This window comes from Fundulus heteroclitus, chromosome 18 (assembly GCF_011125445.2).
Source record: "Fundulus heteroclitus isolate FHET01 chromosome 18, MU-UCD_Fhet_4.1, whole genome shotgun sequence".
Taxonomy (NCBI): Eukaryota; Metazoa; Chordata; class Actinopteri; order Cyprinodontiformes; family Fundulidae; genus Fundulus; species Fundulus heteroclitus.
In genome coordinates, this window is record NC_046378.1 from 12,570,665 (window position 1) to 12,598,563 (window position 27,899).

General features: G+C 37.5%; 1 protein-coding gene across 1 annotated transcript; it reads right to left on the reverse strand.

Annotated features, from left to right (window-relative positions):
- Positions 1-3,708: 3,708 nt before the first annotated feature.
- Positions 3,709-27,862, reverse strand: LOC105940210 (acetylcholinesterase). The gene is given in 11 exon segments (XM_021308695.2): positions 3,709-5,291; positions 5,839-5,965; positions 5,967-5,997; positions 6,081-6,290; positions 7,067-7,377; positions 10,500-10,683; positions 19,844-19,995; positions 20,090-20,222; positions 21,709-21,937; positions 26,070-26,377; positions 27,771-27,862. Coding segments are annotated over 11 exon segments (1,785 nt in total). The 5' UTR covers positions 27,779-27,862; the 3' UTR covers positions 3,709-5,199.
- Between the last annotated feature and the right edge of the window lie 37 nt (positions 27,863-27,899).

A 27,899-nucleotide genomic window follows, 5' to 3' on the forward strand; every position in this document is an offset into this window, starting at 1 on the left:
GGTAAAAGTCAACAAGAAGGAGCTGTTGGTGTTGACCGTGGCATTCAATGTCACACAGCAGCTCAATGAGCTCCAATTGCAGGTGGTTTGGGGCCTGGGGTGATAGTGTGGCCACAGGACTGCTGCCTTCTGCTGGAAAATTAGGTACTTTTTTTTTGGTACAGGTGTTCGGTACATTATTATTAATTTTATTAGAGACTGCAGCCGTTGGCCAGTGAAAATTTAACGCGGGCCACATTTGGCCCCCGGGGCAGACTTTGGACATGCCTGCTCTAACCTCTCATATCACATTGAATCCTATTCTGTTAAATCAAAAAACTGAAACAGGGCAAGTTGTGGCTGAAAGGTCAATCAAATCATGTTGAATGGGTGTTTGCTGCTGATGTGTCAGTAATGTATTACATTGTTAGCAGTGTATTAAGATACATTTTGAATTAGCTACATAACAAAGAAACCCAGCAGTAGTGCGATCCAATCCAAATACTTATGGTGTATTCTTCAAGGGTCACTAAAGGTTTTGACATGCAGCAGATATAAAGGGCCTCATTCTAGCAACATGCATTGGTTTCTGAACGTAAAAACATTACAAATGTCACATGTAATAGAGCTATTTAGAGGATTTAAAGCATTGTGGTTGTGTTTGTGGTTATAGAGGCAGCAAGTACCATGTGTGTCTGTGTTAAAATGTATCTTTTGAAATTGTTTAGGAAAGCCGAGGCAGCTTCATAATGCCTTGGAAACATTATACATTATGCTGCAATCATTTTCTCTTGTCTTACCTGGGACAGTTGACTCTGAAAGTTAGTTTCTCTTATTTAGCGGGCCTGGCTCTTTTTTCAGATTTTTTTTTTCTGATTGGAACTGAAAGTTCCTGGCACAAAGCAAACAAAAATATTAGAAGCAAGATGAAAAGTTCACCTTATCTCTCAAAACATACCCATCATGTACCCAATTACTCAATGCATCAATTAAAACAGAACACATATAACTGAAAAATGGAGAATTATAAAAAAAAAAAACCCCAAAAAAAAAACATTTGTTGCAAAAATTCATCGGTGCAGACTGTAACAAACCACAAAATACATTTCACATTTGCTTTTACTAATAACCCTAACCCCTTTTCATACCCTTTTAAATTTTCATTGAATGACACATATTTCTTTCCTTAGGTCATCAGCGGACAGATGAACGCAAACCTCCCTGTTCATGTATCACTCAGTTGTGAAATCTGCTCTCATTGCACAAACTCAGCAGGCTTTCTTTGCAGTGTTTGTCCATTTATCTTTTCCTTTACTCTTATTGGCAATGAGAAATTTAGATTTAGATGTTATTTTTTTCTCTGCAAAAACAACTGGACTTACCCCCCCTAACTTCTGCAATACGTAGTAGTTTAAAGCCTTATCATTACCCGTCATCATCATCTCTCTTTCTCTGTGAAATCTAAAACATTTTACTGCTTTCTGTTTCTTTGGAGCTGTTTTAAATGTGGCTCTTCCTAATTGCCTGTCTCTTTTGAATGATGGGGCTTTTTGTCTCAACTGACAATGAAGGTCAGGGTCACAGTCATTTTCTGCTCTGCCATGATTTTGAATGGCATTTTCCAGTTAACTTAAAGAGATGTTTGAAATGCATCTTGCCATTGAAATGCCCAGTTTTAGTCTTATTTTAATGGCAATGTCAGTTATGAGTGTCACAATGCATCCAGACTACAATTCTGCAAAACAATACATCTTCATAATAAATTACACAGGAGATTGTTAAATAGATGCCTACGTTATTTCCTAATTTTGTGGGAACTGTGGTTTTTTTTGGCATGCGGTAAAATATTCTCACTATAGGCTGACCTGGCTTTAATACCATCAATTCAATTCTATTTAAAAAGATTTAATTAATCCCAAAAGGAAATTAAATGCTGTTGTAAATCATATTATGCAGATGTCTTCAAAGAGTGGTAGTAGACGCTAATGGCTGTGGGCAGGAAAAATCTCCTGGAGTGTTCCATATTACAGCAGATAATAAGATGGCAGCGAGCACATGTGCAGCTTCTCTTAGCTCTCCAGTTTGGTGCTTGTTTTTGTTACTTTTTTGTGTGCACTTATTTATTCTTGTGACGCAGCTGTCAAATAGAATATCCAGAACCTAGTTTACGTGCAAATAGAAAAGAGTGTGTCTAGAGCAGTTTTATCATGTGTGATGGTAGATTATAATTTTTTTTTCTTTATGTGGCTGGTCAAAATTGCGATAAAAGTGCTCCAAGTAATAAAAATCACGAGAATTTTACAGTATGCTGGGTGCCTCCAGCGATCTGCGAGTCCAGCGAGAGCAGTCACATGACAAAAACACAGCTGTGACGTCAGTGTAGTCAAACATCCTCGAACATGTGTCGAGTACCACTTCTTCACGCATTGTTAAGCACTCTGAAAGGATTGTTAAAAAGTCATTACAATGGTCTATTGTACTGCTGCCAATTGTAAGAATCGCTTTGGATCGGGAAAAGGAATGTTTAATTATCCGACTGACCCGGTTTTGCGTCAAATTTGGATCCGGAAAGTGAATAGATTAGACAAAAATCAACCGGACAATCTGTGGCGTCCAAGCCGATACAGCAAACTATGTTCGGATCAGTTCATGGCAGATTCTTTTATCGTCAATCCTGTTCTCGCTGCATCAGTTGGATTCAATATACCAAAGTTGCACCTTAGGCCAGATGACATACCTACCCTAAATATGCGGCACCCCGAGCCCACGGGCACGGTGAAAAAATGTTGAACGCTGGCCTGTGAAAAACATCAACGAGTTAAGATGTTCAGTTGCTTAAATAAACCTTCACATTCACGAATTACAGTCCGTTAATTTATATAAATTAAGAAATAAAGCAGCATCAGACTCGCAATTTAGACTCATAAAACATACCAGTCAGTATTTGTAAGTCGTTGGGATCGTGGTCAACATCCTCTTCACCAGCAGATTCTGAGTTGGACGACAACGATGTAGGCCTACTAGCGTCATCATCATCACAACTACTCCCCTCTCCATTTCCCTCGGTGTTGTCCCGGAATTCATGCCTAACTATCGGCTCAAAAGCATATGGCTGGACACAGCCAGTTCCCTTTATTGGCACTAAACTTCAAAGTTACAGGTCTAGTGGTGGCTAAAAGTTTCACAGTGCTGCTTTCAGGAGTGTCATGGGTAGTTCGACATACCCCATGTAGTGGTCAAAGCAAAATATGAAAAGGGTCAAATGACATAAAAAGTGGCAGAAAACTAACACTGTACACAATGGATGGATTGATTTCATTTTATTTCTGGAGAGCTAGAAACGTATCTGTGTAACGAATTTCATATAATTTTAGATGCATTAACATAAGTACTGACATCCAGAAGCAAAACAAAATAAATGGTCCAACAATCTGCAAATCATTTTAGGAAGAGCGAGCCAACATAATTTTGTCTGTATAATAGCACATTCTGAACCAAATATCCAAATAAATATTCACTCTCAGGGTACCTTCGCTAATCACCTCATAAACATTTTTAGTTTGTCCTGGCAAGTATAGGTTGAAACATAGTCCAGGTGACAAACTGAAGTGAGAGCGTTTTCTAGGTAAGCCAGGTATAACAACCTGTGGACGTTCCTTCACCACCAGGGAAGTTACATTTTATGCAGCCAGGGAAGTTTAGATTATATGTCATAATGTTTATCTTCTAATGGATGGTGGCCATGATTGTTATGGGTAATCTTTTTTTTTTTTTAAGGAGAATAGCACAAGTTCCAGAATTTATGCACAATTTTGCCACCTGAGGCCACAGGCTGAAATGACATCAGTGTTGTGCACGTGCATGGGATGAGAGGACAAACATCTGCTGCTGCGACTGCACAAGTCTTTTGTTTAGAGGTGTGAGGCGTGTCTTCTGAGGTAAAAAAGTCATAAATATTAAAGTTAGCCCATGTTCTCTCGCTAATGCATCAATTACAGCGGAGACTCAACAGAGTAGCAGGATGAACGAGAGTGCGCGGCATGTCACACCCACCGGCCCGCCCAGAGAATTCTTCCTGATTTACTTTCTCATGAACTGACAAATGGAGCTTCTAAAGGCAACTGCAGTAAATACAGAAAAACTTATTTTACGTGTCGGGCAATTGTAAGGACTTGTATTAAAAGAAAATAAATTATATTTAACTTCAAAACTTGCGCAATGCACCCTTAAATGTGAATATGGATACTTATATTGGCTGCCAGTATTTGAAGCTTGACATTTCACTATTTGCTGTCATTCTTCCCCCTCAGAATAACTTGATCCTGACAAGCATTTACATGCATGCCGATGGGATTGTCAACTGGCATAAACCACCCATCTCCTTCAGATTAAAATTTAATTCCGATTGAGCTTAATCTGATAACACTATTCTGATTGCCGCATTTACTGATTGGCCCTTATTTGTGATTACTTTTGTCCATGTAAACATAGCTATTGAGACATGTATAAGAGATCACAAATGGGCTTGAATTTCTTTTTATTAGACTGAGAGAGAGAGAGAGAGAGAGAGAGAGAGAGAGAGAGAGAGAGAGAGAGAGAGAGATAAAACTACTAATTATCAGCTCAAATCTCATTACCTTCTGTTTTTAGTCTCACAGTTTCACATTTGTATTTCAAATCTATAAATAGCAAGGTAAATACAAAACACAAGAAAAAACAAGTGTCTCCTTGTGTTTGACAAAAACAAAAGTCAAAACATGACACATTGGATTAAGTTGTTTAGCCCACAGTGTTACAACTGCACAATAACATATGTATTTCCTATGCCATCTCCATAGCTGATCTGTATAGTAGGTAATTCAATCAGTGTAGAAAAAATGTATCCACATTGATATAGGCCTTTTATTAAAGAAAAAAAAAACATGTGTTTTAGCTTAGCCATTAACTGACAATATTTGGACCTGTAGGACTGTAAGAAGTGGTCTTTTGCTCATTCACCTAAGCAAGTGTTTTAGGTACATGGTCAGTATTACTAATAATACTGCCTGTCTTACTTTTCTTTTGTTTGTGTGGATAATTACAAAGGAAAGGTGGTTCTTCACAATGGTAGTAAGGAAGAACTCATGTGAAAACAAGCCATAGGCTTCAACTGGTGGTCTGATAATAGCCGGCAGATATATGAACACATTGACTCAACAGACAGAAGGCTTCCGAACTCAGTCAATAGGTTAAACTCATAACTGATAAAATAAGAAGGAAACCCCAATTACAGCAGAGTATAATCCCACTTGCATTACAAGACTGCAGCTCATCTGTGAAAGAGAAACAGTAGAAGGGTTAAGAAGGACTCTCACAAGGGAATAGTTTAAGAACATTAAGATGCCTTGGAAAGAATATCTTTAAATGTTCAGCATCAAAACGTTATTTATCTATATATAAGAATGCATACGTTTAAAAAATGTTTCACTACGTGAAGGTTTAAGGAAACAAATTCAATTAAAGGTTAAATAAAGAGTGTACACAGATTTTTTAACATAAATGTGTTTTTTGATGGATTTTTAGCTGCAATTTTCTGTTTTAATCGTATTCTTTTATGTTGGCCAAAAAACAATAAATGAAAGTACAAAATCATATAGTGTAATTTGACTATAATCCTGTAAACACACAAGAGTCATTCACTCAGTTTGTTAAAAAAAATGGTCAAAAAGCTGAATCACAAATCTTCACATTCAAAATACATTTTCTTTGGCAATCTCAACAAAATGTTTCCCACAAAAGATACTCTTACATGAAACTTAATGTGTATGTGGATTTACGCGTCAGCATGTGTAGAAGGAGTTGTCAATGTGTGTGTCTAACCTGAAGTCTTCTGTACTTGAGGCAGCAATTTGTTCCACAGATGACATTCTTTAGCTCTCATCATACTCTTTTGTTCTGGATGATTGTAGTTCAGTGTTATGTACTCCTGACGTTCAGAGGTAAACTGTTGGCCAAGCAACTCCATCAAGCCCTGGATTCCTAAAAAGAAAGAAAAATCACAGAAGTGTCTTTAGATTTCATAAAAACCCCTGAATTACTGACTGAGAATATGTCTGGCCTACCCAGTCCGGGCAAAGTTAGCCCAGTGCTTCATAAACTTCTTGGTCATGTTTAGTTCATTCTTCGTGTATTCAAGGGTAGCATTCAGAGGCATTCCAAAGATGAATTCTATCTCATAAGCATGCATTACGCCCATCCAGTCTGGCCAGGGATTTGTAGATGACATGTGGTCAAAGAAATATAGAAAGGTCTTCCCGCCACCCTGTGAGTACCTAAAATCAATAAATATAGCAAATTTATAAAGCATTATTTTTACATTGTAATACTACTAGGAGAAAACAGATGGGAAAGTAAGCTCAGTTCAGATGATTATTCTTCTTTGCAGAAAAAAAGTTAGAACTATTATCACAGCTCTAATACTTCATGTGACATATTTATTTTAGTGCACATCAAGCCCTGAGCAACACTCTGACATTTGAAACCTTTAGTCTAGAATAGGACTCAGGAATGCAAACAACCTCTCACTGTTACAGCCACGTGCAATATACAGTATGTCATGGTACTAAAAGAAATATCAGCTGGAATAAGGACAAGTAGTCCTGTTGCACAGGATATGTTATGTCACAAATCTGGTCTCAGTAGCAAGAATAAAGTCTTTGTTGAAACAAAATAAATTGGTTAGCCAGTTAAAAGTATGTACTTAAATACATCTGACAATATTTGCCAAGACTTGGAGACTGATATCTGCAGACCTATTCAATCTGACTGAGCTTGAGGTACTTTAGAAAAAAAGAACCGATCACCATTTCAGTCTCTTGATGTACAGAGCTGGTAGAGAAACAGCCCAAAATATTTGCTGCTGTATTGTAGCAAACAGTGGTTTTAAAAAGTATTTTGGTCTTACTGTCAGGATCAAACAAATGTATACCACACTTAGACTTTATACTTTGGTTTGTATTTCTAAAAGATTTTGAAAAGCATACACTGTATCATAAATGTGCTATCAGGCCAGTCATATCAAATATTTAACCCGATACTTGGAACTTACCTGTGAGCAAAGTCCAATACAGGACAACAAAACAGCTGATCTCCAACCAGACTACCAAGTGAGTCTCGGTTTTTCATCCCATTGTTCTGATCAGTCCAATCAGTGTAGTGAAAAATAGCTGCTTCTCTGGCGACATGACTTGCATCTGTCATTGTTAGTGGTACACCTTTCAGAAAGTCATTTCTGCTGATGAGACTCTGGCCACTGATGTTGAAACCAGGCATTCCATAAAGAAGAAAGTAGGTCCCTTCATCTTTATTCAGGCCTATCAACAGTTCTTTTTTGGGAAGGTTACTGCTATTAAGCATCACCTGCAAATAAAAAAAGATGTGATTGAAATACTTAGGTATTATGGTTGTTTTAGAAATGATCATGGCTTATTCCCTAGTCAGTACAGCATTATCAGACAATAACCAGACAACTGTCAATCTAGGTCAGGGATGGGTAACTGGCGGCCCGGGGGCCGCACATGGCCCTCGTCATCACTCAGTGCGGCCCGCGAATAGATCAATAATAATTTAATAACAATTAAAATAAATAAATAAATGTAATTATACTTTTGACCGATAGAGGGCGCGCGGTACCCAAACAATAGCGGGCACGGGCCGCTTTGCAACAGCGAGGAAGAAAGTCAAGAGCCATGGCCACTAGCAGTGGCATAAAGGGAAAACTTGACCGAGAAAGTCACATTTTTCAGACAAAATGGGAAGAAGTACGGACATGGGGATTTTTTTTTTTTGCGTTCCCTCACAAAGGCTTTTGCCTTCCCTAGAGGTATGGCTGATTTACTTGTTGTGGTCTTTTGTCATTCACACACAACAATAAACCGTGAGAGCCAACGTGAGTTTTGAAACTGCAAAGCTTTGTCTTAAGCGGAAGATCAAATGTGCATCTACACAGCACCGCGTTCACAGACCAGTGTGATGCATTTGTAAGCGTCAGAAAGCTATGGTGCATTCAGGAGCATGGGGCATTAGATTTTTCAGAATAAAAAGCTAACAGATGTGCATAATCAAAAAATAACAAATACAATTATAGAGCATTCAGTATTGTAAGAAAGCCCACACTGTTTCTGGATAGACACATTATTGTTTGAGAAGTTCTGTTCCATTTTATGCTTCTTTCCTTGTAAATTTGAAATGTCCCATGCTCCTGAATGCAAAGATATGGAGGAGTTTTAATTCCTTTTTTGCAATTTTTTTTTTAAAGCAAACGGTTTGTCTTTTGCTTAAGGACATATTAAAATGCATTTATATGCAGAAAATAGTTATATGTTGGTGCAGTAAACCAGTAAACATACAGATATAAATTCATCTAAAATTTGTTCTTATTGAGGATAATTTGTAGCGTCTTTCATATCCAATTATATGAAGTGCGTGGTTATGTGGCCCTCCAATGGTCGTGCTGAAAAAAAATGTGGCCCTCTTTATCATGGAAGTTGCCCATCCCTGATCTAGGTTATCAAGAAAATGCTGTCTGACATTGGTTGAATAAAATTATGAAGCCTGTCAATTTTTGGTAACAATTTCTTCATACAGATTCCTCAAAACTGTTAAAAAGAGATGACTCCTTTAGTTTCATCATGGAATAGCTAGCTATTTCATCCATCCATCTGTCCATCCTTTTACTAACATGTTTATCCCTTGTGGGGTCACAAGGGGTGCTGTGCCTATCTCCAGCTGTCAATGGGCGAGAGGTGGGGTACACCCTGGACAGGTCGGCAGTCTAACGCCGTAGCTATTTCATTTTTAAGATTATTAATTTGTTATTGTGATTTGAGGCGACAGAAATAATTAAGTCTTAGGCAATTGTGGCCCAAATCAGATTTTTTTTCTGGTCAAGTGACCAGGGCAGATGTTTTAAAACTAGTTGGAATCCTCAGATCTGACCCAAACCTTATCTATTCAAGTCACATTTGAGCCACTTCCATAGGTGGTCCTGAATAAGATTTGTAACTGATGTTTTTGAATTTGACTTCCGTGGGAACCGGCAAGGCGGATTTAATGCGTCTTTGACGTCACTTTCAACCGACATGTGTCACAACTTTGCACTAGCAGCAGCTGGAGGTAATAGCCGTTAGCATTAGCAAGACAGACAGTCAGCAGCTGCCTGCCACAGCGCTGCACAGTGGAGAGGCAGCGACATGTTACACCTCATTATGCAGCAAAATTTCTACTCAAGACGGCTCATATAAGAACTGTTTGGTTGAGGGATATAACGCTTGGTCGTACAAAATGTACAATCCTGCACATGAAGGACATTTTCATTGCCAAAGAGGTTTTCACTCATTGCAATCCATTGTGTCGCATTTCAATGGGGCACAGCGTGCCGTAGTCTGCTCCTACGACGAGTGTCCAGCCTTTGGAGTCGATATGAGAGGTGCTGATATTATTAAAAATTACCCATGACTTTCTAAAGTTATGAATGAACTCGGTCTCTGAAGTTGTTAAAATCTCTGCCCCACCAGTCCTGGCTGCATCTCCACAGCCAAACAGACCTCGGTTTAGCCAAAACATTGTAAAATCTCAGATATTCACTTTCTTTTTATTTCCTCCTCAGCAACAGCTGACACAATAAATGGCTTCTGTTGGGCAGTTTAATCCATAAACCTATTTCTCCCATGTTTACTGGACCAAAGTTGGCTGCATGAGGTCATTAATATCGTTCTTTTGCGCATGTGGGACAGTTTGGAGTTGCAAACAATCCATGTTCAGATACAGGCAGCATTTTAAAAGTAATAGGAATAGACCTGGCAAAAAAAAACCTCTATGTTTATCTCAAAGTTATCAATTTATTTTTACAACTCATCATGTTTCTGGTTCTCACCTTCCTGTGAGAAGCATTGAAAATGCTATTTTATTCAGTTGCTTTTCCTTTATAATTATACTTGTATTTACATAGATTTAAAAAATTACAAAAGCATTAAAACACATTTATATTACATAAGGTTAAGGTGACTTTGTACTCTTGTAGTTCAAAGGTCAGTACAGGCAGCCCTTCGCATGACAGTACAAATGAAGTAGCTCTCAGTTTAAAAAAGGTTGGTGATCCCTGTTCTAGACTGACATATTTTCATACCAAAAAATGTTTTGGATTGGGTCAGCCTGTTGGTTTATTTAAGTACTCCCTGTGTATTGGTATAGGAAATGTTTTATATTATATGTTGAAATTTGCCACAAAATGTAGATATTGGGGAATGATTTTCTTTTTCCTTAATATTTTAGGAATTCTGTATGAGAGAGATTCAGCAAGGCTTGGTCACTGAGCCAATGTTTGCTACTGATTTTTAGCAATAGTTAACCAATTTTTTCGAACACCAATTTAACACAGAACTAATCAAAAAATTTAAATTGTGTTTTTATATGTCGTTTTTTTTTTTTTTTTTTTTTTTACATTCCAAAGAAACCAGTTATACAAACATGTAGTGACTTACTTCAACTTCAGCTGGTAAGAAGTCCCTATCAACATTAGGGACGAAAGGTAAGGACAATAATGAAGGCTGAATAATTTCAAACTGCTTCACTGAGATCTTTTGAGGATCAGCCTGCTGTAGACAAGCTTCCAGACGAGCAGAATGATGTGTGGGGCAGTCTAGCTCTTTTGCTAGCTTTAAGGACCTGTTTGTTGGCAAAGAAGGCCAATAAAGCAATTAGAAAATGAGCAAAAAGCAAGTTTGACAAATTTCAGTTAAGTAAATAACACTGATGATTTATTTTAAAACGGTGGGGGGAAAAAGTTAGACTAAAAAATAATCAACAAAAAAAAACATGTTGTAATGACTAGACAGCAAACGAAAAGCATAATTTTACACATTCATACTCATCTACATTATTTACATGTTTGGAATGAATCCTATACTAAACATTCAGAGGTTTACATTCATACTAACTTCAAAATGTCTTACGTTATGAATGTGGGACATTACCTATGAATTAGTCTGCTTTTAATTAACATGTTTAAATCAGGGCAGGACAATAAATAAATTGTATTGATTGATTTGAATTTGCAATTTATGAAGATTACATTTTTGAAAAATTTAGATATTTTTGCCAATCTACTTGTTGGGCCTCCATGAAACTGCACTACAGCAGTCTTGAAAAAGGAAATTGTTTTGGTCAAAGCGAGGAACATTGAATATATGTTAAATAAAATACACTGTCAAAAAAGTCTGGAGAAGAAACCTTTTTACACTAAGATGAGGTACTTTGATTTATTCATTTACTTGTTTTTTAAGTTAGTTCGAAGTTCCACAGGTGAAGTGAAGCCCCTTCTTAGATGTCTACTCAAACCTAGCTCATTGTGTAAAAGTACTAGCAGCAAAGATTTAGTTTTAATATGTCATTGTTCACAATGTTAGGACCTGCCAACTTGTTTTCACAGCTTGCATTTAGCTACACTTTGAATTCAGGTCAACTCCCAGCTGAGATGATTTAAATAAAAGTATGTTTAAAAAATTATTTCTGTAATTTGTCTTTATAAACCAGTGACCATAGTTAAATGCCTGCCAAGGGCCAGAACGGGCGACCTAGAATCCTACCTAAAACTACTGGCTAAGGATAAGCATAAATACAGTAAGATTGTTATTCACGCTGGCGGTAATGACACCCGATCACGCCGATCGGAGGTAACTAAAGTTGGTGTTGCTTTGGTGTGTGAGTTTGCTAAAACAATGTCGGATTCCGTAATTTTCTCTGGTCCCCTGCCTGATCTGACCAGTGATGACATGTTTAGCCGCATGTCGTCATTCAACCGCTGGTTGTCTAGGTGGTGTCCTGAAAACAACGTGGGCTACATTGATAACTGGCGAACCTTCTGGGGAAAACCTGGTCTGATCCGAAGAGACGGCATCCATCCCACTTTGGATGGTGCAGCTCTTCTTTCTAGGAATCTGGCCGGATTTATTAGTTCTCCTAAATGCTGACAACCCAGGGTCCAGACCAGGAAGCAGAGCCGTAGTTTAACACACCTCTCTGCAGCTTCTGTACTGTTACCCACCCATTAGGGTTAACCCTATTGGGATGGTGTCTTTCCCACGGCCAAAACTAAACAGATTAAAAACTGATCTTAAAAGGAGCAAATCATAAAAATCTAATAAAAATCAATACGGCTCACTTTGAACCAAAAAATAAAACAATTAAATATGGTTTATTAAATATAAGGTCTCTCCCTCCAAAGACTTTGTTAGTTAATGAATTGATTTCCGATAATCAGATTGATTTAAACAAGTATGCTCTTTATTCATGAAGTTACTTGCAGTTGGTAGAGTAGCCAGATATTTTGCTTATTCAAATTTCCACATTCCCAGATCTGTGGGAAGAGGAGGAGGAGTGGCAACCATCTTTCAGTCTGATTTATTAATTAGTCCCAGGCCAATTAATAACTACAGTTCTTTTGAACATTTAACCCTCAGTTTCCCTCATCCAAACTGCAAAGCAATAAAACCTCTTCTGTTTGTTGTTTTGTATTGTCCACCAGGCCCTTACACTCAGTTTCTGGATCAGATGTCAGACTTCTTATCTGATTTGGTGTTAAACAATAACCATGCGATAACCTTAGTGTAGCCTTTAAAACTATCCTAGATTCAATTGGTTTTGTTCAAAATGTGCATAAACCGACGCACTCTTGGTTACATACTTTAGACTTTGTGCTGACATATGGCATTGATTGTGAAGAATTAACAGTATTTCATCACAACCCTGTCCTATCTGACCATTTTTTAATAACCTTTGAGTTTGATGTAATTCAGTTCTCCAACCCAATCCATTATAGTAGATATTTATCAGATAATGCTATATCAAACTTTAAAGAGTCTGTCCCCTTTTAATATCCTCAGTATTGCAGAAATGCCCCGTAGATGGCAGCAATGCTGTTTCTTCCCATTCACAAATCGACACCTTTGTTAATGGTGTGACTTCCTCATTGCGTTCTGCATTAGTCAATGTAGCTCCCTTGAAAAAGAAGCTCATAATTCACAGGAAGTTGGCTCCCTGGTTTAATTCAGAGCTGCGTTCCTTGAAGCACAATGTTAGGAAATCGGAGAGAAAATGGTGCTCTACACACCAAGAGGAATCCTACCTAATCTGGAAAGACAGTATATTGTTGTATCAAAAGAGCCTTCACAGAGTTAGAGCAGCATACTTTTCATCATCAATTGCGGAGAATAAAAATAATCCTAGATTTCTCTTTAGTACGGTTGCTAAACTTACCCAGAGCCACAGCTCTGTTGATCCATCCATTCCCTTAGCTCTTAGCAGTAATGACTTTATGGGATTCTTCATAAATAAAATTGATGTCATGTCAAAAAGAAGAAAAGTAGGAGAAAAGAGGAGTGAACTTGTGTTGGGGGTGGAGCTTCCTGTGGTTAAAACACCTGTGCACACCTGTGTGGCCTGTGTGGCAGTTTGAAGGCAAAGGAAGAGGCAGGCTCTCAGCCAAGCAGGTTTTAGCTCATGGTCAAATCACCAGAGACACAACTGGTAAGAAGGAAATTAAGTTGCAGTTATGAATATGTTGTTTATTAAAAGATAGGAGTTGACCTAGAGATTTTGATGATATTGTATTATGGCTTGTGGCCTGGTAATCTTGAGAAAGTAGTTGCTAATCAACTATGTGAACATTTACAAAGTAATGACCTACTTGAGGAGTTTCAGTCAGGCTTCAGAGCTCATCATAGCACTGAAACAGCTCTGGTGAAGGTCACCAATGATATTATCATGGCCTCAGATAATGGACTTGTGTCTGTACTTGTCCTGTGAGATTTCAGTGCTGCATTTGATACAGTTGATCACAATATTCTCCTACAAAGACTTGAGCATACTGTAGGGATTAAGGGGAAAGCATTAGGCTGGTTTAAATCCTATCTGTCAGACAGATTCCAATTTGTTCATGTTAATAATAAATCTTCTTCAAACTCTAGGGTCACTTGTGGAGTACCACAGGGTTCAGTCCTTGGACAAATTCTCTTTACTATATATATATGCTTCCGATTGGCAAAACTATCAGACAGTATAGGATTAATTTCCACTGTTATGCTGATGACATTCAGTTGTATTTGTCCATGTCTTGATGACATAAAAAGCTGGATGACTTTAAATTTTCTGCATTTAAATTCTGACAAGACAGAAGTTGTAACCTTTGGACCAGAGTCCTCAAAAAATAAAGTTCTTAATCAATCACTTAATCTGGATGGCATTAACTTGGCCTCTGGTAATAAAGTAAAAAATCTTGGTGTTATTTTTGACCAAGACATGTCATTTAAATCCCATATTAAACAGGTTTCCAGAGTTTCCTTCTTTCACCTTAGGAATACTGCCAAAATTAAACATTCTGTCCAGGAGCGATGCTGAAAAACTAGTCCATGCATTTGTTATTTCAAGGCTGGACTATTGTAATTCTTTGCTATCAGGAAGTCCACAAATTGCAGTTCAAAGTCTTCAGCTGATCCAAAATGCTGCAGCAAGAGTTCTGATGAAAATCAACAAAAGGGATCATATTTCTCCAATTTTAGTTTCCTTTCATTGGCTTCCTGTTAAATCAAGAATACAATTTAAAATTCTTCTTCTAACGTATAAAGCCCTTAATAATCAAGCTCCATCATATATCAGAGCTCTGATTACCCCGTATGTTCCTAACAGAGCACTTCACTCTCAGACTGCAGGTCTGCTGGTGGTTCCTAGAGTCTCTAAAAGTAGAATGGGAGGCAGATCCTTTAGCTATCAGGCTCCTCTCCTGTGGAACCAACTCCCAGTTTTGGTCCGTGAGGCAGACACCCTGTCTACTTTTAAGACTAATCTTAAAACTTTCCTTTTTGACAAAGCTTATAACTAGAGTGGCTTATGTTGCCCTGACCTACCTATGGGGATGCGCTTCTATGGGCTTAGGCTACTGGAGGACATCAGGATCTATTTTTCTCACTCTATCGAGTTCTACTGTTCTTCAGTTATGCATTGCTTGTCATCATTTCTGCTTAAAACTTTTTGTTCTCTCTGTTTTTTTTCTTCATAGTAGGTACATCTGGTCTGGCGTTCTGTTATCTGAGACATCATCCAGAGAAGACAGATCACCCACTATTACCATCTAATGTAGAACACATTACTGGATCAATGTGTGCTTCTGTGCTTGTTTGTCTCTCTTGTTGTGTCTCTGCTCTGTCTTCTGTAACCGCCAGTCGGTCGAGGCAGATGACTGTTCATACTGAGCCCGGTTCTGCTGGAGGTTTTTCCTTCCCGCTAATGGGTGTTTTTTCTTTCCACTGTCACTTCATGCTTGCTCAGTATGAGGGATCGCTGCAAAGCCATGGACAATGCAGGCGACTCTCCCTGTAGCTCTACGCTTCTCCAGGAGTAAATGCTCCTTGTCAGGACTTTGAAGCAATCAACTGGTTCCCTTATATAGGAAATTTTTGACCAATCTGTATAATTGATTTTGACTTTGTAAAGTGCCTCGAGATGACATGTTTCATGAATTGCCGCTATATAAATAAAATTGAATTGAATTGAATAAAATGAAAGGGAGAAAAAAAAATATTAATCTTATTTAGTATAATAAAAGTAGATTTTTTAAGCCATATCGCCTAGCCGTACTTTACAGATATTACAGATATAAACCTACATTATTTAATCTGTAATAAGTTGCTCTTTCTCAAATTAAGAATGAAATCTCTTTTGAAGTATCGTGGGTTTACTATTTATTGTGGCTTTACTATTTATTGTAGAGACAAAAATACATTTATAAAAGAGGTATTAAAACAAGGAACAGACAATTGGTTATAAATAACATTATATAAATAACTTGCAATTGCTTGTTTTTATGGCTGGACCAAAACTTTTTTTATGGCTGGACCAAAACTTTTAAACTTTTTTTAACTATGGCAAACAAAAAAACATTACTGTGAAAAAGTATTTGTTCCCTTACAGATTACTTCTGTTTCTGCTTGCTTTGTCACTCTGTTTTGTCACATTTCAGATTATTAAATAGCTTTAACACAGACAACACTAACAGAAAACCCGCGAGAACCCACATATGGCGATAATCAATTAAAAAGTCAAACAGCAACCACAATACACCACACACAAACAGATTTCACTCAGGAACATTCAGATATCAGACAGGAAATCTTACAAAACCTCTCAGCATCAAATGTGAGTTCAGAGTAAATAAACTTGGCCAACGATGAAGAACAATGTCACTAGACTGTGGACTAAGTTTAACGGAAAAAACAGTACACAAAGAAAAGCAGGTGGTTAAACGAGTGGAGGCTGTGAGTAGGGGCTGTATGTTTGATAGACTTGGACATTCTTTCTGATGGGCTACATGTCACATTCAACAGTTGACATGCTCATTTGTCCTCTGGGAACACCACAAACACTAGAATATCATAGCAAGACAAACCAACTTCTTGAATATCCCTGATCTGAGGTCCGAGTGGTCCCAACGTCCTTCCGAGCAGACTAGATCACTCTTAACACACCACAGATAGAATATCAATCTTAAGAGCCACCCTGATAATCGGGGCATGTTGGAAGGGGAAAACCGGGGAAAAAAATCAAGCTAATTATCCTGCTGCATGAACCAGGCAAAAGTAAAATGTGTCTACCAACATTAAGTAGATTTCAAAACAACACATAATGCCCCAATCTAAAGAAAACTTAAGAACAGGGTTAGAAACAAAATTTCTATCAATCAGTCTGCATACAACCAATTCTAAGATTTTGGGACTCAGATGAACCATAGTAAAAACTGATATTTGCAAAAGGACACCTATCGAATTTGCTCTGAGTGCAAATCAATATCTTTTTCAGGAGAAAAAGGAATTTTGTAAAATGGAAGTAACTGAAAACCTGGCCAAGGACCCACCAAGGGGTAGGGTAGCAAGAGGAAAAGCAGTCAACTGTACATATGGCAACAATTCGCTTTCAACTAAAAAGTAAGCAATGACAAGTACTAAAGCCAGGATGCAACAATGATTCTTTTAGAGACAGACAATAGCACCTCTTTATCATTTGAATTGATAATCTTTTAGTCCAGCACACAAATATAAACATGACATGGTGTCTACCAGAGCAGTATGCGTCTTAAATCTGGCTTTCATCACAGCAAATTTAACTGTTTTTATTTCCAGACAGATTGTGAACCTGTGCAAGTGTACTTGTAGTATATGTGTCTGTGTTACATGGATTTTAAAATTTATTCATTTTTATAACAAGACATGATAACAGCACAACATTTATGACTTATATAAAACAAAACAAGCTAACTAAAAATCTTTTTTTTGTTGGTGGTAATGATAGTAATCACTACTCCAGTATATATGTGGCAGTTCCAGAAACATAGGTTTTGTGTTCCCGCAATATAATTTTTCATTATATTGTAGCATAGAATATAATTTTCCATTATATTGTGGCATCTGCCTCAAAATGTGAGTAAAGAATGTGTTGTTGATCAACTCATCTTTGTTTAAACTCAATTATAGATATGTGTTCATTTTGATTGTTCCTGTTCATGTTGCTTTGTGGTGAAAGAAAGGTAGAAAACCATTAAATCTGATTGCGATGCTTTGGCAAGATCCTAAATAGGTCAGTGATGAAGAGCGTGCCAAAAAGTGTTTACAGTTATGTAAAAGCCTCACTGCTAGTTTTCACAAATGTTTGATGGTAATGTTCTTACACCCAAGGGTGGCAAAACCAGTTATTAGGTTATTATGCTGGAATTCATTTTGCACATAAGGACAGGTTGATTTGAACAGCTTTTGTCCTCAAATAATAGAAGTCAACATTTGAAAACTGCTTTCTGTATTCACAGATGTTAACTCTGATTGACATAAAATCTTGTTTGATGATCCAAAACATTTAAATGTGACAAAAAAAAGCAAAAACAGCAGAAATCTCAAAGGGGCAAATATTTCCTCAATGGAAGTATTTGTATACACTTTCATACTCAGAATGCTAGTTATTTTACAACCACTGCACACTGTACAGTTCCATCTCAAAATATTAGCATATTGTGATAAAGTTCATTATTTTCCATAATGTAATGATACAACTTGAACATTCCTATATTTTAGATTCATTGCACACTAACTGAAATATTTCAGGTCTTTTATTGTCTTAATACGGATGATTTTGGCATACAGCTCATAAAACCCAAAATTCCTATCTCACAAAATAACATATCATGAAAAGGGTCTCTAAACGAGCTATGAACCTAATCATCTGCATCAACAAATTAACTCTAAACACACAAAAGATTCCTGAGGCCTTTAAAACTCCCAGCCTGATTCATCACTCAAAACCCCAATCATGGGTAAGACTGCCGACCTGACTGCTGTCCAGAAGGCCATCATTGACACCCTCAAGCAAGAGTGTATGACACAGAAAGATATTTCTGAACGTATAGGCTGTTCTCAGAGTGCTGTATCAAGGCACCTCAGTGGGAAGTCTGTGGGAAGGAAAAAGTGAGGCAGAAAACGCTGCACAACGAGAAGAGGTGACCGGACCCTGAAGAAGATTGTGGAGAAGGACCGATTCCAGACCTTGGGGGACCTGCGGAAGCAGTCGACTGAGTCTGGAGTAGAAACATCTAGAGCCACTGTGCACAGGCGTGTGCAGGAAAAGGGCTACAAGTGCCGCATTCCTCAGGTCAAGCCACTTTTGAACCAGAAACAGCGGCAGAGGTGCCTGACCTGGGCTACAGAGAAGCAGCAGTGGACTGTTGTTCAGTGGTCCAAATTACTTTTTTCGGATGAAAGCAAATTTTGCATGTCATTTGGAAATCAAGGTGCCAGAGTCTGGAGGAAGACTGGGGAGAAGGAAATTCCAAAATGCCAGAAGTCCAGTGTCAAGTACCCACAGTCAGTGATGGTCTGGGGTGCCATGTCAGCTGCTGGTTTGGTCCACTGAGTTTTATCAAGGGCAGGGTCAATGCAGCTAGCTATCAGGAGATTTTGGAGCACTTCATGCTTCTATCTGCTGAAAAGCTTTATGGAGATGAAGATTTAATTTTTCAGCACGACCTGGCACCTGCTCACAGTGCCAAAACCACTGGTAAAGGGTTTACTGACCATGGTATCACTGTGCTCAATTGGCCTGCCATCTCTCCTGACCTGAACCTAATAGAGAATCTGTGGAATATTGTGAAGAGAAAGTTGAGAGACGCAAGACCCAACACTCTGGATGAGCTAAAGGCCGCTATCGAAGCATCCTGGGCCTCCATAACACCTCAGCAGTGCCACAGGCTGATTGCCTCCATGCCACGCCGCATTGAAGCAGTCATTTCTGCAAAAGGATTCCTAACCAAGAATTGAGTGCATAACTGTACATAATTATTTTAAGGTTGACTTTTTGTGTATTAAGAACACTTTTATTTTATTGGTCGGATGAAATATGCTAATATTGTGAGATAGGAATTTTGGGTTTTCATGAGCTGTAAGCCAAAATCATCCGTATTAAGACAATAAAAGACCTGAAATATTTCAGTTAGTGTGCAATGAATCTAAAATATATGGATGTTCAAGTTTTATCATTACATTATAGAAAATAATGAACTTCATCACAATATGCTAATATTTTGAGATGGACCTATATATGCCTGAATCCATTCGCTCATGCCTCATGTCTACGTTTATTTCCATACCAGTTAACAGACGTGCTAAAACATGATCAAAATTACACACCAGTATAAAAACATTTGAATTATATGTCCAAAAGATATTTTCAAAGTAGGATGGACAGTTCACAGAAATCCAGAGTAAACTGGACCAACTAACTCAATCACAAATACCTGTCCCAGACTTCACTCTGGCTTATTGTAGCCCATGGTGCATTAGGGGAGCCACTCTGCATCACAGCCCTTTGAAAGAGGCTGTGGCTGCCCGGAGAAAGCAGGTGGAACCCCACAGATGCTGACCCAGCACTCTCCCCAAATATTGTTACCTGGAAACAAAAGCAAATACAAAAGCAGACGATTAATATGTTCATACTATCTTGTAATCTGATTTTAGAAACAATAAAGATAAATTTATTTTACCTTGAAAGGATCACCTCCAAATGCAGCAATGTTATTGGCTACCCATTTGAGAGCCAAACGCTGATCCAGTAGGCCTGCATTTCCCCGGATGTTTTTGTTGTCAGGAAGAGACAAAAAGCCAAATGCTCCCACTCTATAAATTAAGACCACAAGAATGAAGAAAAGTACAAAAAGCATTCAAAACATTTCTGTGTTGTGCTCAACAAATATTTACTGCCACTTGTCGTGCTCTAAGTGATCATTGTAATAATTTCTGCAGATATAGCAATGTGGGGGAAGCTTTATTGAAAATATATCACAAATAAAATCAATTATGCCAACAAAAAGTGGTGTATGGAAGCCCAAGTGAGAAAAAAAAATAAATTAAAATAGTTCTAAGTTGTTTTTTTTCCCCATTCTGCATTGAAAGGCAAGCGAGAAAAAAAATAATTAACTAGATTAAAACATATCTAACTTGTGTCCCCCCCGTTCTGTCCGGACAGGCAAGTGAAAAAAAATTTCACATGCCTGTACCGGGCCCTTTAATAATGGCTGTTAGGTCCCTGTATGACCGGTGTCAGAGCTTGGTGTGCATTGCTGGCAGTAAGTCGGACTTGTTTCCGCTGAGAGTTGGACTCCGCCAAGGTAGTCCTTTGTCATAACTTTTATGGACAGAATTTCTAGGCATAGCCAATGTGTTGAGGGGATCTTTGATCACCACTGTATTTAATTCTAGATTGCTCATAAATATACAAGCTTGATATAATAACAAAATACCATGGTCAACAAATAAACAGTTTTTGTTCCATCATTGTATCTTATTTTCTCTGCAGAAATCTAATTTAGAAAATGGGACATTGATTCCTGGAAACCAGGCTTGTGACTATCCATTTGATAGTCAGAAGCCTGGTGAAGGTCTGTCAGAACCACAGAATTTCCCCTGTCATTGAAGGTTTGTGGTTTTACTACAGTGGCAAAATAAAGTATTACAAGAACAAACTCAAAAATATGCCCAGGATTTTTTTTTCACTTGCCTTTCAGGGCAGCACAAAAAAAAAGTAGAAATGTTTTAATCTAGATTTTTTTTCCTCACTCGCCTTTCAGTGCCTCTGTAGAGGGGAAAAAGAGATCAAAAATAGTTATCAGTGTTCACATTTTAAAAGGTGATTAGATATACATGGTCCTTATCTATGATATTTTCTGGTGATACTTTTTTATGAAGCAGACTAAGGGTATATAGCATATCACGGATTGATAAATATTAACTAGCTCATGTTGGGATGTTGTACTTATTTGCTGAATTCTAGTTGTAAACTGTGAACAGGAACAAGTTCATTTTAATCTCTCTGAACTGAATGTTTAACTGGCTCTCATAAAAAGTGAGAAAACAAGTTCAGTAAGGTCAAACTGATGCATAACATGGCTATTGTATATAACAGCTTTCCCCAATTCTGTTCTTCTGCTATTGCCTTTGTTTCAAATGAGCAATTAGTCCACAGTTCTGGAAAATATCATTTGACTCATATCATTTATTCCTTTGAAATCAGTGTTTTTGAGCAGAATAAAAAAACATACGGAAGGTGTGTCACAAGGACCAGAATTGGTTAACACAAATAGTTTCAACTTAAATGTCCTCTGACCTATAATTCATAGATACCACAACAACACCCTCAGCTTTACTCAGGTAGTGGGCTTGGTAGAGATCCAGGGAGGATGTTCCTGAGGCAAAGCCACCACCATAGATCCAGACTAGTACAGGAGCAAGTGTTGAAGACTGAGATTTGTTGAATTTAGGGGACCAAACATTGAGGTACAGACAGTCCTCACTCAGAGGGGTGTTTGGATTCCACATCTCTGCACCTTTGAACCCTTTAAAAAAAAAAATCACATTATTATTAACCAGACCAGCTCATAGCATGCCTGTGCCTGGAACAAGATAATCTGAGATGGGCCCCCATCCATGCCATTCTTTAACAAGTAGAACATTTGTTCGTATTTACATTCATATCCATCACTCTCTTTCTCCATTCACTCTCTTTCTCCCTTAGTCCCCCAGCCCCCACCCCCTCCCTTGCCATGCTATTACCAATAAAGTTTGATTACAACAATATCAGCTGATAGATTCTTTAACCTTTGAGTCCAATTCACCATTCAATGTGATTACAAAGCATATTATAGATTAAAGACGTTGAACAAGCTCCTACAGTATAACTGTCTTAAGGTTAAAGGCCATTTCTGACAAATAATGTGTGCAAAGTCATCCCTCAATTTCTTTATGTTTTGCAAATCAAGAGAAGTGGCGGAAGTCTTGAGCAATATTCCTTCACTACCTCCACAACTGTATCCCTACCTTGTCAGGTGTATTCCTTGATCTTTGTGATGCTGTTTAATTCACTAATGTCCTCTAACAAAGGTTTGAGGCTTTTTAGGACAATTGGATTTATACTGAAATTGAATAACAAACAGGAGGTTGCTTATTAATTGACTTTTGAATGTACTTGGAAGATTAAAAGGGGCAGCATATACAGTATGCAGGGCACACATTTGAATTTTCACATATAAAAAATGTTGAATCTCATGTATCCCTTTTTCTTCCACTTCACAAGTATTTATTAGTTCATGTTGGGCTATCACAAAAAATGGAAACAAAATATATCATAATTGTGTGACAAAATGTGAAAAAGTTCAAACAGGCATGCGAAATTTAACAATACAATGTATGTCTTTTTCATTCTCTGAGACTCTGAAAATCTGTAGCCCAGACATGTGGGGTTTTGAATAATAATTAAAAAAATACATTTTTTTCCAATGAAAATATCCAGACCTAGTTAAAACATTGTGGGAGAATGTGTGATGGTTACTGACAACACAATATGAAGTTTTGCTTATCTAAAAGATACGTTTTGAAAATAAACAATACTGAACTTTACCTGAAGATCACCACACCTACAGTAAAACATGGTGGTGGCAGCATCACGATCTTTGGATTGTTTTTTTGATTGCATCTGGGATTTTATCAAGGTGGGTGAAATTCTAAACAGTTTCAAATGTGAGTCTGTTTTTATCCAAAAACTTTAGGTGTTTGCAAGTTAAAAGATGAAGAGAGATTTAATTTTATCAAGTATGGTACAAATCTCCCATCAGAATTGAGGACTTAAATTTGTTTAAGAAAGTCTATGACGTCACCTGAGAGAACTTTGGGAACTTTTCCATGGTGGAGTGGGCAAATATTAAAAAGTGAAAATGCTTATAGACTCTACCCTATGAGTACTGAACTTGAAATTCAAATGTTGAATCAAAGATACTTTAAAACGTTTTAGTATGTCCTCTGTCTTGAAAGTAAATTTGCAACCTTGTCCATTAGTTGCTATATTTGGTATTCTCAATCCTACTTTAGTTCTAAGTTCTGCTCAAAGGGAGGTTGTTGCCTTTACATCTTTACTGGCAAGGCGAACTTTACTTCTACACTGGAAGTCTGATAAATGTCCTTCAATATCCCTCTGGGTGAAGGACATGATGTTTTTTCTGAAGCTTGAGAAAATTAAATATACCCTTCGAGGGTCCACACAGAAGTTTTACCAAAAGTGGCAATGTTTTCTTTCCTATTTTTCAAATTTAGAAGTTTTGCCCAACTGAAGGTGCCTGCCATTGTATCTTGTTACTTTATGATTAGGGGTTTGCTTATCTGATGAATGACACATTAACATATCTTATTTTCCATCAGGTGAACTTTGAGCTGAGGGGGGGGGGGGGGGGGGGCGGGGGGGGGGGGTGTTCCTTTTTATTTTAATTTTTTTTTTCTTTCTTGTTGTGAAAAAAAAAAAAGGGGGCTGAAACTGCTGTATTGTAACTTTGGAATTTATACTTTGGTGTGATGCTTCGTTAGTATTGTACTAACTGTATAGATCTGTGTAGGATCAAAGCGGGAGGCGCATCATGTATGTACATATATGTCAAGATATATTTTCATATGTATGCTTGTATGTATATATGTATATATATGGCTCCGTTTTGCTTTTTATTTCCTCTTTTTGCTCCAATAAAAATATATATAAAAAAAAAAAAAAACGTTTTAGTATAAGGGTGTGTGTGCACACGTGCACAACTGTTTTAGTGCACCTTTTTACTTTCCATCCTTTTACTTCTCACTGTTTGTTTTTAAGATGTATTTTAAATCCCATTTTATGCACAAAATATTTCAGATAATTTATCATAGTCTTAATTTTTGTGTTACAACACACTTGCACTTTAACATCAGTGTGTATACTTCTGAAAACAACTGCAAACTGATAAGGTTTTGTTTATGATACATGGTGGCTCACTTTGAAGGCATTTCTTAATTGCTTATTTCTATATGTACTCTGTATGTGTGTGTTTATAGTTTGCATGATATGGTTTTAAATAATGATCAGCTCCCACTACATACTTTAAAAAGTCTGTTGGAATACTTTTGTAAGTCAACAGACTTCATGGGGCAAAGCCAAGGGTCATTAAACCTCCATGTGAAAATAAGTATGTTGTTCATGTTTCCATCATCTTTAGAGGTCTGCAATTTGGCAGTGTCTCGGAAAAGGAAGGCGGAAACATAAAGAGATGATGGATAAGTTTAATTGGGAAATGTCTTATGCATAACTGATTAAATCAAGAAAAAGTTCAACAACATTCACTAATACCAGATACATATAAGCATAACGTACTGTTTGTACAGCTGATGTTTGTAATGTTTGTTTCAAAATTTAGGATTATTTTGTATCAAAGTAATAGTAATCAGTAATTTGCATTGCATTGCTTGCCTTACTAAAATAATTTCCACAACACTAATTGGACAAATTAACCTCTGATTATGACTGTCAGATTATAAACTTTGAAAGTTCTCCGTCTCTCCATGTTTTATGCTGATTATTGTTGCAGTTACTTACTGCTTTCAAATTCACAAGTCAAAAATATTTGCCTGACAAATTGTAAAAGGAAAGAAAAAACATGACAAACTTAATAATTTTGTCAAACTTAGTAATTTTATTGTTTATCATTCCAGACATGCAGGATGAGAGATAGCAAGCAGATTTCAGTGAATTTATTCAACATTTCTATTCCTATTTCCCACTCAGTGTAATAGCCAATACACCTAGTAGTTTAGTTTTGAATTACAGGGAAAAACACACTATTAAAGAAACAGTTAATAATTGTAGTTTGGGGTAAGAAATCATAGTAAGATTCAATGTATTGCAGCTGTGCTGAATTAAAAATGTTTTGCTCGCTTCAGCTTCACAAGCTCATGGAAACCCAAAGATCATGGAAGAATGGAAACCCAAAGATCTTGACAAGCCTGTGTGCAAATAGTACTTTAAAGTGGTGGGAACAAAGTCGAGCAGCAAAACAAACTTGACCAAACATCTTAAGGACCGACACCATGGCCTTCATAATAAATTCTGACAGGTTAATAAATTGAAGTTCTTGTTCAAAATATAATTTAATACATTACATGTATTACTGATGTTAGCACGACCAGTGGTCCGCATTCATGTTGTGTGTTTAGATGTGGCAAGCATGCTACTAGGCATGTGTTATATTTGGGTTACCTATGTACTATTTATTTGCACACTTGTATAACTAGAATCTGTGATTCTGTTGATATTGAAAAAGGTTAGTTTCTCCTCTTAACAAAACATTTTTATGCCTTTAATTATTTGTCATATTTTCATCCCCGTGGTATTGAAAATGGTATTGAGTATTGAATGTTGTCCAGGTTAACATATCGGGTTTAAAATGTTTGTATCGTGACCACTATACCTGCTACACACGCCCCTTGCAACAACGGAAGGTTGACTTTTTGTTGTTTTATTCTCTTATGTTTCTACAGTAAAATTGATAGAAGACCCACCAGATCACAATGTTAAGTAAGAAATATTAACTTTGCCTGATATATTGGGCAATAAATACGTATGGAATTCAATGAAAAGTTATTTTTAAATATCATGACATGCTTATACCGAAGTCATACCTGGATAGGTGGTATCTGGCAACTGGTAGCAGGAATTTGGTAATCCCTTGGCCTCTTTCACACCTTCCCATTTCTCTGCAGGCTCCGGGGCATGGAATCTCAGTTTTCCAAGTGGCGGTTTAGCATACGGAATTCCAAGAAACGCTCGAACTTCACCATTTGGCACTGACAACAGCTTCCCCTGAACTTTCCCATGTTTGGTGCTGATTACAAGGTCATCTTGAGTTGCATATGATACAGTCAGGATGGAAAGCAGCAGAAGCAAATTGGCAACATGTGTATTCTGAAAGGCAGCTGCCATGAGAAATCTTGGAAGGACAAAGCAAAGGAAAAAAATACTGTATTATTCATTCAAGGGTTACAATGTAAGTCTTTTGAAAAACAGTCAACACAATATGTGTAAGATAAAAAATTTTGCAGTCAAACAACACATGCCAATCACTTTTAATATTAATTAGGGTTAGGGTACATAATAGAATTTTACGCTTTGCATCACTTGTTTTGAAAAACACTTGCAGACACCCATGTGTCTTGATTTGGAGTCAACAAATTTTAATTGTATAGTTTATCATATTAACCAGCCTGCTTTCACAGCCTCTCTCTCCTGTGCAAAGAAGGAAGCCGCTGAATGCGCTGAATTGCAAGCGGAGCGTGCGACAGGCGCGCAGCTGACAGAGACGCTCGACCCGGCAGCAATCTGTTGCTACTTCTGCATCGTCTATAATCATCGGTGAACCCCGACATATTATTGTGCAAAGTTACGGGACGTGCACACGCTCTAGATTAAAAAAAAAAGGGAAACACGCATGGGACGGAGAACCCGCAAATAGATGATCAGATCCATTAATTAGAAAAGCAGACACATGCAATTTGGATAAGAAAGCATATTGTTATTTTGGATCCATAAAGTTTAACAAATTTCTTACCTTGTCAGTCAGTTAGTAATTTGTTTGTGTGTAGAGTGAGTCGGGACACATCCTTAATAGGATGAGGAAGGCGTTTACGCCCACTGTCCAATGCCTGCCCCGCTGTCTGAGTACACGTACCACGCGTGATATGACTACAACAGCTGAAGCCACGCTTACACACAGAAAGTACGTTGTATTTAATTCACTTTAGACCTATCGATAATTGAACCACAATTAATCGCTCATTCTAAATAAATAAAACAAACCAATAAAATAATATGGAGAATTACAGGTGATTTTAATAGTTCTAATTTAATCTCAAAGCACTTGCAGGGCCGACATACAATCCTCACAATTATCAAAACAAACCGTCAAAAGTGGTGAACACGCTGCTTTTGCGAGCCGCATGCGGCTTATCTGCCTTATCATGTGCGAATTGACTGATCTGTCGAGGCTCTGATTTAAACTGCAGTTTGTGGGATGTTTTTATTTTGAATATATATATATATTTATTTTGAAAATGTCAACTTCCGCGTGTTCGACTTCTTTACTCAACAATGTAGGACGATTTGAACCAGAACTTCATAACAAACCTGTGTCGCTCGTTGACAACCTCCTCTTCCTTGCCACACCGAGGAAAAAATAAATAAAATCGCTGCTTGAACTTCTGATGTACCGACGGAGAAACCGCAAATAGATAATCACATCCATTAATTAGAAAAGCAGACACATGCAATTTGGATAAGAAAGCATCTTGTTATATTAGATACATAAAGTTTAACTAATTTCTCACCTTGTCATTCAGTTAGTAATTTGTTTGTGTGTGAGTCGGGACACAGCCTTAATAGAATGAGGAAGGCGTTTACGCCCACTGTCCAATGCCTGCCCCGCTGGCTGTCTGAGTACACGTACCACGCGTGAT